This window comes from Pelophylax lessonae, assembly GCF_965119305.1.
Source record: "Pelophylax lessonae genome assembly, chromosome: 1".
NCBI lineage: Eukaryota > Metazoa > Chordata > Amphibia > Anura > Ranidae > Pelophylax > Pelophylax lessonae.
Window position 1 is genome coordinate 233,606,829 of NC_138768.1, and position 14,745 is coordinate 233,621,573.

General features: G+C 43.0%; 1 protein-coding gene across 10 annotated transcripts in view; it reads left to right on the forward strand.

Annotated features, from left to right (window-relative positions):
• The window catches only part of PITPNM2 (phosphatidylinositol transfer protein membrane associated 2), a 428,296-nt gene that overhangs the window by 367,831 nt on the left and 45,720 nt on the right, over nt 1-14,745 (forward strand). For 9 of the 10 annotated variants that reach the window (XM_082258328.1, XM_082258333.1, XM_082258336.1 and 6 more), the window contains one exon: nt 13,785-13,949. The exons of the other annotated variant lie outside the window; for it this stretch is intronic. In XM_082258328.1, the coding sequence (XP_082114454.1) occupies nt 13,785-13,949 (165 nt within the window). The remainder of the gene's footprint in view (nt 1-13,784; nt 13,950-14,745) is intronic. 10 annotated transcript variants of the gene reach the window in all.

The following is a 14,745-nucleotide window of genomic DNA, read 5'->3' on the forward strand; positions in this document are numbered from 1 at the left end:
TCCTCGGGCAGACGCGTCGGACGCGTTGGTTGCCCCGTGGCATCAGTACCGACTGATGTATGCGTTTCCACCGCTTCAATTGCTGTCCAGGTTCCTTCGCAGGTTGCACTCGGAACCAACTGCGGTGATTCTTGTGGCACCGGACTGGCCTCGCCGGTCCTGGTACGCAGACCTCGTAAATCTGGCAATCGACGTCCCGTGGCGTCTGCCTCTTCGAGAAGATCTTCTGTCGCAAGGACCGATCTTCCATCCTGCTTTACAGTCGCTGGCTTTGACGGCCTGGCTGTTGAAACCGAGGTCCTGAAGAACAGGGGTCTTTCCCCTGAGGTCATTCACACCTTGATCAATGCGAGGAAGTCTTCCTCGGGGAAGGTTTACTACCGTACTTGGAAGGCGTATTTTGCCTGGTGCGAATCCAGGGGTTTCTCTCCTACCACTTATTCAGTGTCTAGGGTATTGTCCTTCCTTCAGACGGGTGTTGAACAGCGTTTGGCGCTGGCTACGATCAAAGGTCAGGTGTCCGCTTTGGCCGTTCTGTTTCAGCGTCCTGTGGCATCTAACGCTTTGGTTAGCACTTTTGTGCAGGGGGTACGTCATCTGATCCCTCCTAGGAAGGACCCTCTACCCCCTTGGGACTTGAATCTAGTCCTGTCTGTATTGCAGCGTGCTCCTTTTGAAAGGATCAGGGAGATCTCGCTGTCTTTGTTATCCAAGAAGGTCACCTTTTTGGTGGCTATCACTTCGGCTCGTCGAGTGTCGGAGCTGGCAGCCTTGTCCTGCAAGTCTCCGTATCTGGTTGTGCATTTGGACAAGGTGGTCTTGCGACCTAACCCTTCTTTTCTTCCAAAGAGGGTTTCGGACTTTCATCTCAATGAGGATATTGTCCTGCCTTCGCTCTGCGCGAAGCCTAAGCATCCGACGGAGGTGCTGCTTCACTCCTTGGATGTTGTCCGGGCGATTAGAGTCTACTTGAAGTCGACTGAGTCTTTTCGCAAGTCGGATGCCTTGTTTGTTCTTCCGGAAGGTCCTCGGAAGGGCATGACGGCGTCGGCTTCTACCATCGCCAAATGGATCAGACAGACCATTGAACAGGCCTACGCTTTGAAGGGGAAAGTTCCCCCTGTACCTGTGAAGGCGCACTCTACCAGGTCTCTGAGTACGTCTTGGGCCTGTCGTCATGGGGCCTCTGTGGCCCAGGTGTGTAAGGCGGCGACTTGGTCGACCGTTCACACTTTCACAAAATTCTACAGAGTAGATGTTCAGGCATCGGCTGATGCTTCCTTTGGCCGCAAGGTTCTTAGTGCGGCTGTTCCCTAGAGCACTTGTTGCGGGTTCTTTGACTGTTTGGGACTTTTGTTTTTTCCCTGGGTTTTCTTGCTCCTGTTGAGCGAGTGTTTTGTTCTTATGCCCAACTGGTTTCCTTCCTTTGGTAAGGTTCCTTTCTCTGATGGGGAGACGGCGTTGCCTTGGGCGCGGCTGCGTTCTTCCCACCCCTCATGTTTACACTGCTTTGGGACATCCCATTGGTGATGAATATGAAGGGGCGGCGACTGTCGGAGGACGTAAGAGAAAACTGAATTTTTGTAAAATCTTACCTGTAAAATTCCTTTCTCTGAGTCCTCCGACAGTCGCCGCCCCCGCCCCTCTTTTGGGGTTTTTCATGTACTCTCTACTGCTATTTCACTGAAACTGGTTTGGTTACAGGAAGTGGAGGGTTATGTACTGAGGGGACCACCCCCTGGGGGTGGGGATATGTTAAAAGTCTTTTGTACTAACATATTCTATTGCCTAGCTACTCCTACGGATAAGAGGACATAACCCATTGGTGATGAATATGAAGGGGCGGCGACTGTCGGAGGACTCAGAGAAAGGAATTTTACAGGTAAGATTTTACAAAAATTCCGTTTTTAGGTCTCTCCAGAGATGCTCAATTGGGTTTAAGTCAGGGCTCTGGCTGGGCCATTCAAGAACAGTCACGGAGTTGTTGTGAAGCCACTCCTTCGTTATTTTAGCTGTGTGCTTAGGGTCATTGTCTTGTTGGAAGGTAAACCTTCGGCCCAGTCTGAGGTCCAGAGCACTCTGGAGAAGGTTTTTGTCCAGGATATCCCTGTACTTGGCCGCATTCATCTTTCCCTCGATTGCAACCAGTCGTCCTGTCCCTGCAGCTGAAAAACACCCCACAGCATGATGCTGCCACCACCATGCTTCACTGTTGGGACTATATTGGACAGGTGATGAGCAGTGCCTGGTTTTCTCCACACATACCGCTTAGAATTAAGGCCAAAAAGTTCTATTTTGGTCTCATCAGACCAGAGAATCTTATTTTTCACCATCTTGGAGTCCTTCAGGTGTTTGTTAGCAAACTCCATGTGGCTTTCATGTGTCTTACACTGAGGAGAGGCTTCCGTCGGGCCACTCTGCCATAAAGCCCCGACTGGTGGGGGGCTGCAGTGATGGTTGACTTTCTACAACTTTCTCCCATCATCTGACTGCATCTCTGGAGCTCAGCCACAGTGATCTTTGGGTTCTTCTTTACCTCTCTCACCAAGGCTCTTCTCCCCCGATAGCTCAGTTTGGCCGGACGGCCAGCTCTAGGAAGGGTTCTGGTCATCCCAAACGTCTTCCATTTGAGGATTATGGAGGCCACTGTGCTCTTAGGAACCTTAAGTGCAGCAGAAATCTTTTTGTAACCTTGGCCAGATCTGTGCCTTGCCACAATTCTGTCTCTGAGCTCTTCAGGCAGTTCCTTTGACCTCATGGTTCTCATTTGCTCTGACATACATTGTGATCTGGAAGGTCTTATATAGACAGGTGTGTGGCTTTCCTAATCAAGTCCAATCAGTATAATCAAACACAGCTGGACTCAAATGAAGGTGTAGAACCATCTCAAGGATGATCAGAAGAAATGGAAAGCACCTGAGTTAAATATAGGAGTGTCACAGCAAAGGGTCTGAATACTTAGGACCATGTGATATTTCAGTTTTTCTTTTTTAATAAATCTTCAACAATGTCAACAATTCTGTGTTTTTCTGTCAGTATGGGGTGCTATGTGTACATTCATGAGGAAGAAGAATGAACCTAAATGATTTTAGCAAATGGCTGCAATATAACAAAGAGTGAAAAATTTAAGGGGCTCTGAATACTTTCCGTACCCACTGTATATTACATTTTTGTTTTTTATTTTAGATACGCTTTAAGAGCTTGGAGAATACATGAGAAGAACACATGCTTGGGCCATTGTAAATTGCCTGTTTTCAGGTTTCTGCCATACCAAAATATTTACACGTGGTAACATTTTTCAAGTTTATGTCAATAAACTGCACTAAGAAACTGGTTTCAGAGAAATCTCAAAGTCAACTTTATGTAGTTTATAAAATGTAAATATGTCATTATTTCCACAACATATGCAGATTTTTTTTATTTCTCATTTAAATCATGCCCACTGAAGAATAATTGGATTTCTAATTACAGGGATAATACCTTCTGTTTGAAGAAGGCATTGCTGTACTTAATACAATATAGGGTTAGAGGGTTTCTTTTAGCCCCTCTAAACTGACCACTTCTACTATTTTATGAAGATGAATAGTTGCCTGGGAAAGTGTTGTAAGTCTGAACAAACCAGGAAACAAGAATTTTCACACTATATGGCTATATGCAATTGTCAGTGAACTGTAACGAGGTCCTCATTACAGTTCACTAATAATCACAAGGTGTGTTATGTTACATATATGTCACATTTATTGTGTTTAGTGCATTCGTTTTTTTATTTTTTCATTCTATGTTTCTCCCAGTGTTCAGGGAGTCCTAAGTGCTGTAATGTAACTTGTTAAGCCAGGGCCTCCTTTCACTTTAATATTGATATGACTATATGTGTATGCTAAAAGTGATGCTACGAATGGACCAATCTCAGCTTACAGCCCCATTTAAGCCTGTGGGGACTTACTTTGCAGGCCTGTTCTGTGCTGATGATTCCAGTTCAGAGATGGCAAACAATAAAGGAAGCTACAGCTGGTTTATGGGTAGGTTTTGGTGAGGTTTTCTGGGTTAGTTCAGATTAGGGGGCTAGAATTGATAGATTGGTGTAGTTTTTGCTAAACGTGAACCTCCCCTAAAGCCTAATTTTGTATTGGCATGAACATGGAATTCAGTTGCTTTGATGGGGAAAATGAATGAATATAATTTAGAGTTTTCTGCACAGGAGCAGTTAGCTGATGTTTACCCAGAAGAATGTAAGATATGACCTTAGTATAAGTCTTGTCCCTTCTGCTGCATCAAGTGATTAACCATTCATAAGAAGCAAAAATGCTAACTCAAAGTCCCCATATAAAAATTCAGTCTTCTGGTATTTGAGTAATTTAAACTGAACCTAAGACCAATATTACCTGTTAAAAAAAAAAAAAAAAACTAACTAGAATTGCAGTCTCTATGAACATCAAATTAACAATATTTATACCTCAAAAAAATCTAAAGCCATCCTTTATATTCTCAGTGATTTTTATTGTGCATTATACAGAATTGGGAATCAAGAAATAAAAGCCACGGTAATAGTATGATTTCTAAACAGAGATGGACCTTTCAATGTAGGAGGCGGTACACATAATAAAGGATCTTTTTAATGTATACAGCGTCAGTGCAGTGACCGCCCCTGATGGCACTGGCTAGAGCTATACATATTGACGGTACACACTGTTTGCTCAGCTGAGGAGACAGCGTTTTTATGCAAGTAATTCATTTGCTGCTTTTTATTTTAGTTTTTAATATAAAAACAGTATCAACACCTTTGGAGCAATTCTCTTTTTTACATTGCTGGGAGATATTGGTTATTGCTGAGATGGATACTTTCTGATTTTTGGCCAAATTTCATTTAAGTGTACATTGACCTACCTACACAATGCGAGTTCTGAATGTCCAGTGCATTTATTTCTTCATCATCGGGTGGAGGTGATGTTGCAGTCACATTTTTGGATTGATACAAATGTAGTTCTTGCTATCTGATGTCTTGGTGAGTGGTAGCACTAGAGAAGAGGAAAGGGTTATAATTATTTGTAAAGGGTTCTAGTAGTCTCACTTCTAGCACTGCAACTTTGTCTCTATCTATCATTAAAATGCCACATATAATTGTTCTACATCTTCCCCAGAGTGGTCTGCTGCCACTTGAATTTTTTAAACATTAGTTAAGTGCAGAGTTTTACCAAGGAAAGCTCTTGCACCAATTTTGGGAGGTTCTGATTTACTGGCATCTCTCTGGCAACCCAGCCGCTGCCCTTTTACCCTTTCACTGCCAGCCCTGTGCTCCACTTTTAAACTTAGCTGGCAAGGCAATTTTTGCAATTTTTCCATTGCTTTTTTATTTCTCCCTTACAGCTTTCAGAGTTTGTTAAAGACTCCCCAAACTATATATTTTCTAAAAGCACATGACCAGAATACAAATAAGGTGCTACTGATATTTAGGGCACGATGATATTTGTGCACATGTTTATCAAAACAATATTTTCACTAAAAATACCCTAAAATCATTATCAGCAGATATCAACACAACCCATTTTACAAAATTCCTACTAAATCTAAAACTAGGCGCTGTTTAGCTATATGTGCATCTCAGAGAATACATTTATGTGATTAGCGTTTATAAACTATGAATCTATAAAGTGCATAAAAAATAATAATACAAATATAAAAAAATTAGACACTATCATCAAAGGCTATTTCAATCTCCTAGTTCGGAATGGTGAATCAGACCTCCTGATGACGCTACTCAGTGAAATGCATTGTGGTCTGTTTACCATCTGAGCTTCCGGTTTATCAAGGGTCACTTCCTGCACTCTCGTGTAATGCACGCCGGCTGCGGCCTCCGAGTGTCTAGGTGAAGGGTGAGAGAGTCAGCTGGCTATACGGAGGGCAATGCAATTTCAGCTTTGGCGGTTCTCACTAGTGCTGGTCTGGGCACTTCTCTTTGTAAGCTCATTTCCTCGAGTGTGTGTATTGGCTCCCCAATAAAACGGAGTTGCACTATTATTTGTTTATGTCCTTTGCTTTCATATACTTCCTGGTTGTGGAGAGGAGAGAGAACGTGGCATAAGGGATTTGGCATCCAGCTATTTGAAAGGCGATTTAGGTCCCAGTGGCCTGGGACCTTCTGGTGAGCATTTAGTGTGGATTGGCTCACGAGGTGAAAAGGTTCTTATAAAGCAACTCTACAGGCACAGTGTTGGTGTTTGGGCAGACCATATAATTCTATCTTATGGTTTATGGACTATATTTATCAATTCATTCATATGTTGAAATTGTTTTTCTTCATTATTTATGCACATGAACATTTTCAGCAAGCACAGTGATTTGTGTATCATGCTAAATGAATGATAATTGTACTGCATTGTTTTTTTATATTCACCTATACACTTGGTACATGAGGAAGGCAGCGCATGAACCACACCGGGATGCAATGGATAAGGAAGTCAGGTGAACATCCAGTATAGAAAGGGTTAACAGTTTATTGGTATTGATAACCGAAAAACAAAGTACATAAAATGCTTACATCCCCCTGGGCTGGAGTGGACAAGGGCACCTGGCAGCAAGCAACACAAGTGCAAGGAGGTCAGTCTTCCAGGACTGCTGAGCAGTGTGTGCACAAAGCCGGAAACCAGCCGGCGCGAGGATGAAAGGACTCCGCTGTAGTTCCGTAGCGGGGACATCAGCCGGACAGGCGCCACTTGCGGGGAAATACCAGGAACCAGGGTGGAACACAAGCTATATGGTTGCCATGACTACATGTTTCGCGCTATGCGCTTTATCAAGTCAGGATGCACACACTGCTCAGCAGTCCTGGGAGACTGACCTCCTCGCACTCGTGTTGCTTGCTTCCAGGTGCCCTTGTCCACTCCAGCCCAGGGGGATGTAAGCATTTTATGTACTTTGTTTTTTGGTTATCAATACCAATAAACTGTTAACCCTTTCTATACTGGATGTTCACCTGACTTCCTTATCCATTGCATCCCGGTGTGGTTCATGTGCTGCCTTCCTCATGTACTTTTGTTCATATCAGCACCCTTCCTATGCTTGTTGGCTAGCAAAAGCCGCTGTGGAGCCTTACAGGCTTATTTCTATCCCTCCACCCTAAAGGCACCCCAGGAGCGCCAGATTCGTGATTATTGCTTTGACTTATGGAATATATGCACGTTGACATTTTATAGATACACTTTGATGATAGTGTCTAATTTTTTATATTTATATTTTAATTTTTTTGATTCACTTTATAAATTCATAGTTTATAAACGCTAAACACATACGTTTATTCTCTCAGATGCACATATAACTAAACAGCGCCTTACTTTATATTCTTTTCACGTTTGCTGTTTTCATCACATTTAAAGAGACAGCAGTTTATAATACAGAAGATACAAATATAAAAATATATATATATAAAAATACAGAAAAAAAATTGGATTCCAGTTCCCTTAACCATTTAAGCCCCGGAAGATTTTACCCCTTTCCTGACCAGGGCCTATTTTGCGATTCGGCACTGAGCGACTTTAACTGACAATTGCGCAGTCGTGCGACGCCGTACCCAAATGAAATTGACGTCCTTTTTTTCCCACAAATAGAGCTTTCTTTTGGTGGTATTTGATCACCTGTGCGATTTTTACTTTTTGCGCTATAAACAAAAAAATAGCGTAAATTTTGAAAAAATAACAATATTTTTCACATTTTTTTTATATGAAATTCCCCCCCCCCCAAAAAAAATGTAAAAATCAAAATTTTTTTAAATTTTTGGCCAATTTGTTTTCTGCTACCTATGTTTGGTAAAAAAAAATCGCAATAAGCGTATTTTGATTGGTTTGTGCAAAAGTTATTGCGTTTACTAACTAAGGGAAAGATTTATGTCATTTTTGGTGTTTTTTTTTAATGAGTAATGGCGGCGATCTCCGTTTTTTTTTTTTGCGGGACTGCGACATTGCGGCGGACAGATCGGACCCCTGACTGACATTTTTGACACTTTTGGGGATACCAGTGACATTACTACAGTAATCAGTGCTATAAATATGCACTGTTACTGTAAAAATGACACTGGCAGGGAAGGGGTTAATTTTTATTGGTGATCAAGGGGTTAATGTATGCCTGGTGCTTACTGACGTGTGTGGGGGGAGGGGACTATGTGACACAAGGACAGATCGAGGGTTCAGCTATGCTGAACCCTGCAATCTGACCCTGCCTGTCACTTAGGAGATCCACCCGCTTGTGTTTACACAAGCAGGCGGATCTCCACACTCGATTCCCCGACGATCGGGGAAGAGCAGCGGCGATCGCCGCCGCTCCTCCCCTGGCCCGACTCCCGCTGTGACTGAATACAGCGGGAGCGAGCCTCCGGCTGCGCCCGCGCGCCACTGAGAGAGGGGAATGTCTGGTGACGTAGTACTACGTCGCCAGACTTATCGAGCCACTTTGCCGCAGTACAGCTCTAGTGAGCAGTGCGGAAGTGGTTAAAGGTATGGACTGCTCATGAGTAGGGATAGGTAAACGGTTCAGCCCAAGCATGAGTTCAGGCCGAACATTTGCCTGTTCGGCCTTTCGCCGAACACCCAAATTTACAGGATGTTCGCCCCGACGAACACCCTGCAATACACTGAGCTCTGCAAAGCTTTGCCCAATCAGGGTGCCGTGTAAACTGGTCTTTAAGGAGCGGGGCAGAGAAACCGGCCGCGGCGTCCTTAACAACGGATGAGTCATCAGCTGTTAACCTCCCTGGCGGTATGATTATTTCAGATTTTAGGTGCTGAAAGCAGTACCATTATTTTGCATGGAAATCTGTTCTGTACATTTTAAAACTCACCTTCCCCTGCGATCTCCCGCCGTCCTCCCGCTGTCCTCCTGTTGTGTGCTCAGCCGATGCCGGCACCTGTCTTCCGGTTCCCTTCCCTGTGAGCGTTGCGACGCAGGGGGGTGGAACCAGCAGCAATTTCAAAAATGTAAATACACTAAATTACATGATATAAAGTTGTGATCCTAACGGATTACACTGTATCATGCCATTTCACCACAGGATTTCACCTGGTGACCTTTCCAGTGCCCCACCTTTGCTTTTCCAGTTCTTTGTGCCTGGAAAATTGAGAACGACCATGGTGTCCAAAAAGCGGTTTTTGCGCAAAAGTGCTGTTAGAACTGGAAAACAGCGACAGCAAAACAGAGTTACTTGAAAAACTGAGCGATAGCGATTTGTGGGATAATTCGTCATCAGGTACGGAAAGTGACAGCGACGATTCTGGCACATTGCTCTGTTGGAAATTGTGAAGAATTATTTAATATACTTCCCAAATTCCACAAGCTATGTGCCAGAAAGAGACATCAGAATCGTCGCTGTCGTCACTTTTCGTACCTGATGACGAATTTTCCCACGAATCGCTATCGCTCAGTTCTTCAAGTATCTCAGTTTCGCTGTCGCCGTTTTCCAGTTCGTCTAAAAGTGCTTTTGCGCAAAAAAAAACGCTTTTCGGACGCCATGGTTGTTCAAAATTTTCCAGGCACAAAGCACTGGAAAAGCACAGGCAGGGCACTTGAAAAGTATCCAAGTGCAATCATGTGCTGAAATGGCATCATACAGTGTGATCTGTTAGGATCACAGCTTTGTATCATGTAATTTGTGTATTTACACTTTTGAATTTGCCGCCGGTTCCTCCCCCCTGCATTGCAATGCTCGCAGGGAAGGGAACCGGAAGGCAAGTGCAGGCAATCGGCCGTGCACAGAGGGGGGAGAGAGTGCGAGGACGCCGCGGAGGACTTCGGGGGATCGCAGGGAAGGTCAGTAACATTGTGGGGTAATCCCGAGTTTGGTTCGGGGTTACCGCTTTTGGTACTGAAAATTAACCCCGAGCCACAGTCGGGAATACCGCCAAGAAGGTTAATGGGTTTCCCCTCTGAAAGAAAAAAAAGTGCTAGTAAAAAAAAATATAGAGACAAACGGTGTGGGGTGTCCCCCCAATGTTAACGGGTATCAGGTACATAATACTCCCCCCCCCCCCCCCCATTCACTAAAAAAGTGTACAAAAATAATAACCACGGTTTTTGACAAATCCTTTATTAAAAAATAGTGTCCCCCAATGTAAATCTTTCGTCAATCATGCCGCTCGCTGACCCGAAAAATAGAAAAAAATAAAAACGCTCTTGCCTCCTGTGAGGCCTCCCACCGTATGCCCACTCTGCACTTTGACATTTCTTATATAGGCAAGAGGTGGAGACACTTGGTGGCACCGCCCATTTTGACGTAACATAAGCAGGAATTGTGGGCCCCCTTGTTAAAGAGGGATTTCAGATTCTGATAAACCCCCCACCTGCAGACCCTGACAACCACAGCCCAGGGTTGTCGGGAAGAGGCCTTTGTCCCCATAAAAATGCCCCAAAGCACCCCCCCCCCCCATGTTGAGGGCATGTGGCCCTATATTGTTTAGGAGGGGAAGCGATCACCTGTTGTCTCCCCCCCCCCCCCCCGTTTCTTGACCTGCTAGACTGCATGCCCGGATAAGGGTCTGATATGGATTTTGGGGGGACCTCGTGCAATCTTTCTTTTTTTTTTTATATTTGCGTGGGGTTCCCCTTAAAATCCATACCAGTCCCAAAGGGCCTGGCATGGACTCAGTGGGGACCCCATGCCATTTCTTTCTTTCTTTATTTTTTCAATAGCCATGTGTCAGCAATTGTAAAGGCTGGTAATTTTAAATGGGATTTGACTACTATTACAGGCACATTAAGGGGACCCCCCAGGCACTATATTTAAGGGAATTTTTAATTTATATTGTTGCACTTTAAGCATAATAAAAATCATTGCTCCTGAAAAACAATCTTTTTTTTATTTTTTTTAATACATGTCCCTGAGGGCAGTACCCAGACCCCTATACCCCTTTTGTGGTCAATTACTTGCATATAAGCTTTCAAAATGGACACTTTTGATTTTTCCTGTTTAGCTCCCATAGACTTCAATGGGGTTTGCCATCTGGGTTAGAACATTTCCCCTGTTCCGCCCATCCATACTCATTAGTATACACCTTGGTCATTTTGGCAGATACAGGTTCTGTCATATTAATTTATTTGGTCAATGGGAACTTGTACTGAGCTACAGTATATGTATGGTTGACAAAACACGTTTACTCAATTGCCTCGATAGGGCCTATCCATTAATATGCTTGTAAATACTGTATATGCTTTGTGGATATATTGCTTGCAGTTACATGGGGCAAAATATTGTTACCGTGGTTTTTAATATAAAGTGAATCTGGAAAGTATTCACAGCGCTTCACTTTTTCCACATTTTGTTATGTTACAGCTTTATTCCAAAATGGATTAAAATCATTATTTTCCTCAAAATTCTACAAACAATACCATATAATGACAATGTGAAAGAAGTTTGTTTGAAATCTTTGCAAATTTAATAAAAATGAAAAACGAAATAAAATCACATGTACATAAGTATTCACAGCCTTTGCCCAATACTTTGTTGAATCACCTTTGGCACCAATTATATCCTCAAGTCTTTTTGAGTATGATGCTACAAGCATGGCATATTCTTCTTTGCGGGACCTCTCAAGCTCCATCAGGTTGGATGGGGAGCGTCAGTGCACAGCCATTTTCAGATCTCTCCAGCAATATTCAATCGGGTTTAAGTCTGGGCTCTGGCTGGGCCACTCAAGGACATTCACAGAGTTGTCCTGTAGCCACTCCTTTGTTATCTTGGCTGTGTGCTTAGGGTCGTTGTCCTGTTGGAAGATGAACCTTTCCAAAGCGCTCTGGAGCAGGTTTTTGTCAAGGATGTCTCTGTACATTGCTGCATTCATCTTTCCCTCAATCCTGACTAGTCTTCCAGTTCCTGCCACTGAAAAGCATTCCCACAACCTGATGCTGCCACCACCAAGCTTCACTGTAGGGATGGTATTTGTTAGGTGATGAGCGGTGCCTGGTTTCCTCCAAACATGACACTTGCCTCTCAGGCCAAAAGATTCAATCTTTGTTTCATCAAATCAGAGAACTTTGTTTCGCATGGTCTGAGAGTCCTTCAGGTGCCTTTTGGCAAACTCCAGGGGGGCTGCCATGTGCCTTTTACTGAGGAGTTTCCTCCGTCTGGCCACTCTACCATACAGGCCTGATTGGTGGAGTGCTGCAGAGATGGTTGTTCTTCTGGAAAGTTCTCCTCTCTCCACAGAGAAATGCTGGAGTTCTGTCAGAGTGACCATTGGGTTCTTGGTCATCTCCCTGACTAAGGCCCTTCTCCCCCTTCTCCTCCAAACACTTAGTTTGGCCGGGTGGCTCACTCTAGAAAGAGTCCTGGTGGTTCCAAACATCTCCCATTTATGGGTGATGGAGGCCACTGTGCTCATTGGGACCTTCAATGCTGCAGAAATGTTTCTGTACCCTTCCCCAGATCTGTGCCTCCATACAATCCTGTCTCAGAGGTCTACAGACAATTCCTTTTGACTTCATGGCTTGATTTGAGCTCTGAAAAGCCCTGTTAACTGTGGGACCTTATATAGACAGGTGTGTGCTTTTCTAAATCATGTCCAATCAACTGAGTTTACCACAGGGGGACTCCAAGTTGTAGAAACATCTCAAAGATGATCAGTGGAATCAGGATGCACCTGAGCTCAATTTTAAGTGTCATGGCAAAGGCTGTGAATACTTATGTACATGTGATTTTTTTTTCCTTTTTTATTTTTTTTTAATTTGCAAAGATTTCAAACAAACATTGTTCACATTGTCATTATGGGGTATTGTTTATAGAATGTTGGAATAAGGCTGTAACAAAATGTGGAAAAAGCGAAGTGCTGTGAATACTTTCCTGGATTCACTGTACATATAAAGATCAAATACCTCCCTTGGCTCCCTTTATTGTGTGTACCGCCTCCTACATTGAAAGCTTCATCTTTGTTCAGAGATCAAACTAATATTACCATGGTTTTTCATTTCTATATTCCCCGTTCTGTATAATGCACAATACAAATCACTGAGAATATAAAGGGTGGCTTTGGTTTTTGTTGAGGTATAAATATTAATTTGATGCTCATAGAGTCTGCAATTCAAGTCTTAAGATTTTAGTTTAGCCTCTCAAGTGACCAACCTCTACAGTGTGTGTTGTTTTAGTCCACTGTTTTCAGTATCTATCTCTGGGGATTTTGTCCTTTTTATTTTTTTTAATCAAGAAGCCTATGAAACCGTTGTATTTTCCTCTCTGCTTTCCTAAACTTTAGCTTTCAGGGCTATACCCCAACCTCCCCCCCCCCCCTAAATATTCCCATCTTTTCCCTGGCCATTTTATTTTGTACTAATGACATGCCCCTATATACATAGGTTTATATATGTATATATGTGTACATATACAAGTCTGTGTGTGTGTCTATATCTGTATCATGTACATATATATGTATATAAAAATATGTTAGTCACAGATGGGGTCTGCTTTGCATTGTACATCAATGCTCTGTAGCCCCGTGTGAAACCTGATGTGAATTTTTTACCCTTTGCTTTACCTTTTTTTCTCCCAGCATTGGAATGAAATACACCAGGTTCTATTTCATTTGCTTGTCTTTGTATAGGTTTTGCAATTAAATGCATCTTATTTTGTGTTTCTTAATGCTTGAAAGTGTACACATCTGAGCTGTGGCATCTCCATCCCTCCTAATGCATTCTTGTTTTCTTGTCCTGTTTGGGTGTTAATTTTTAATTTACATTTTTTTTGTTTTGTTTGTTTTTCTCCCTGTTTTCCTGTTTTTTTCCCCTTTTTTCTTTTTTTGTTTTCGGTTTCATAGCGGATGTTGTTCAGTTTCATGGTGCAGTCTTCGTGGAAAATGCCTCCCCTTCCTCCCCCATAACAGCTCCCCACTTCAGGGGGTACAGAAGAGCAAGTGAAATCAGCATTGCAAGTCAGGTCTCTGGAATGGCTGACAGTTACACGGCTTCAAACATAGCCAACAGTAAGTGCCTCATTGCCTAACAGGTCTGATCAAGGACCCAGTGCCACTCATAGCCCAATACGTCACAGATATTGTAACAGCCTTCATGTAATTAATGCAGTGAGGTGGATGCATTAAGACAACCAACCTGGTTTAATATAATTAAGTTTTAAAGAATTTCATAGTTGCTGTAACTATATGAAGCATGAAGGTTTACATGATCTCCTGGTTTGTTGCTGTCAGTTCTTGGGACAGTCACTTCTATCCTGCTGTCTTGCTGCCCTGCTTGTTCAGTAATGTAGCCAAACAACATCAAGTTTTTTTCATTGCAAACGTTGTCTGGCTACCTTGCTGTTTAAAACAAGCAGAGAGGTATGTGATGGCATCTTCGTAGAGATAAATCAGGAGAAAGGGAAACTAAAATGAGCACAGTGGCTATGACCCAGATATGACACCCAAAATTAAATTCTTACAGGTCCTTTATTGTAGCCAGTGACTTGACCAATCTTACTGGTCCCGAGGTAGAGAAGTCTGGGCTGGTGTCTATAAATGGTGACCTGTGCTGTTTTCTGCTTGGCAGCTCCTTAAATATGTCATTCTTCCTCTTTAAGACAAATTCCAGTTTCTACATATTAAGCTCCAGCATGTTCCATAGCACTGTACAGCAGGTGGCTTCGCTTTAAACTTAGTCTTAAAGACTAGCAAATCATCAGCTTTTCTTAGTCCCTTTCTGGTTGATGTCTGAAACCTATGTGTATACGTTTTTGTATTTCCATTAACAAGCAAATATATGTAAACATCGTCTCTGTACCTTCTG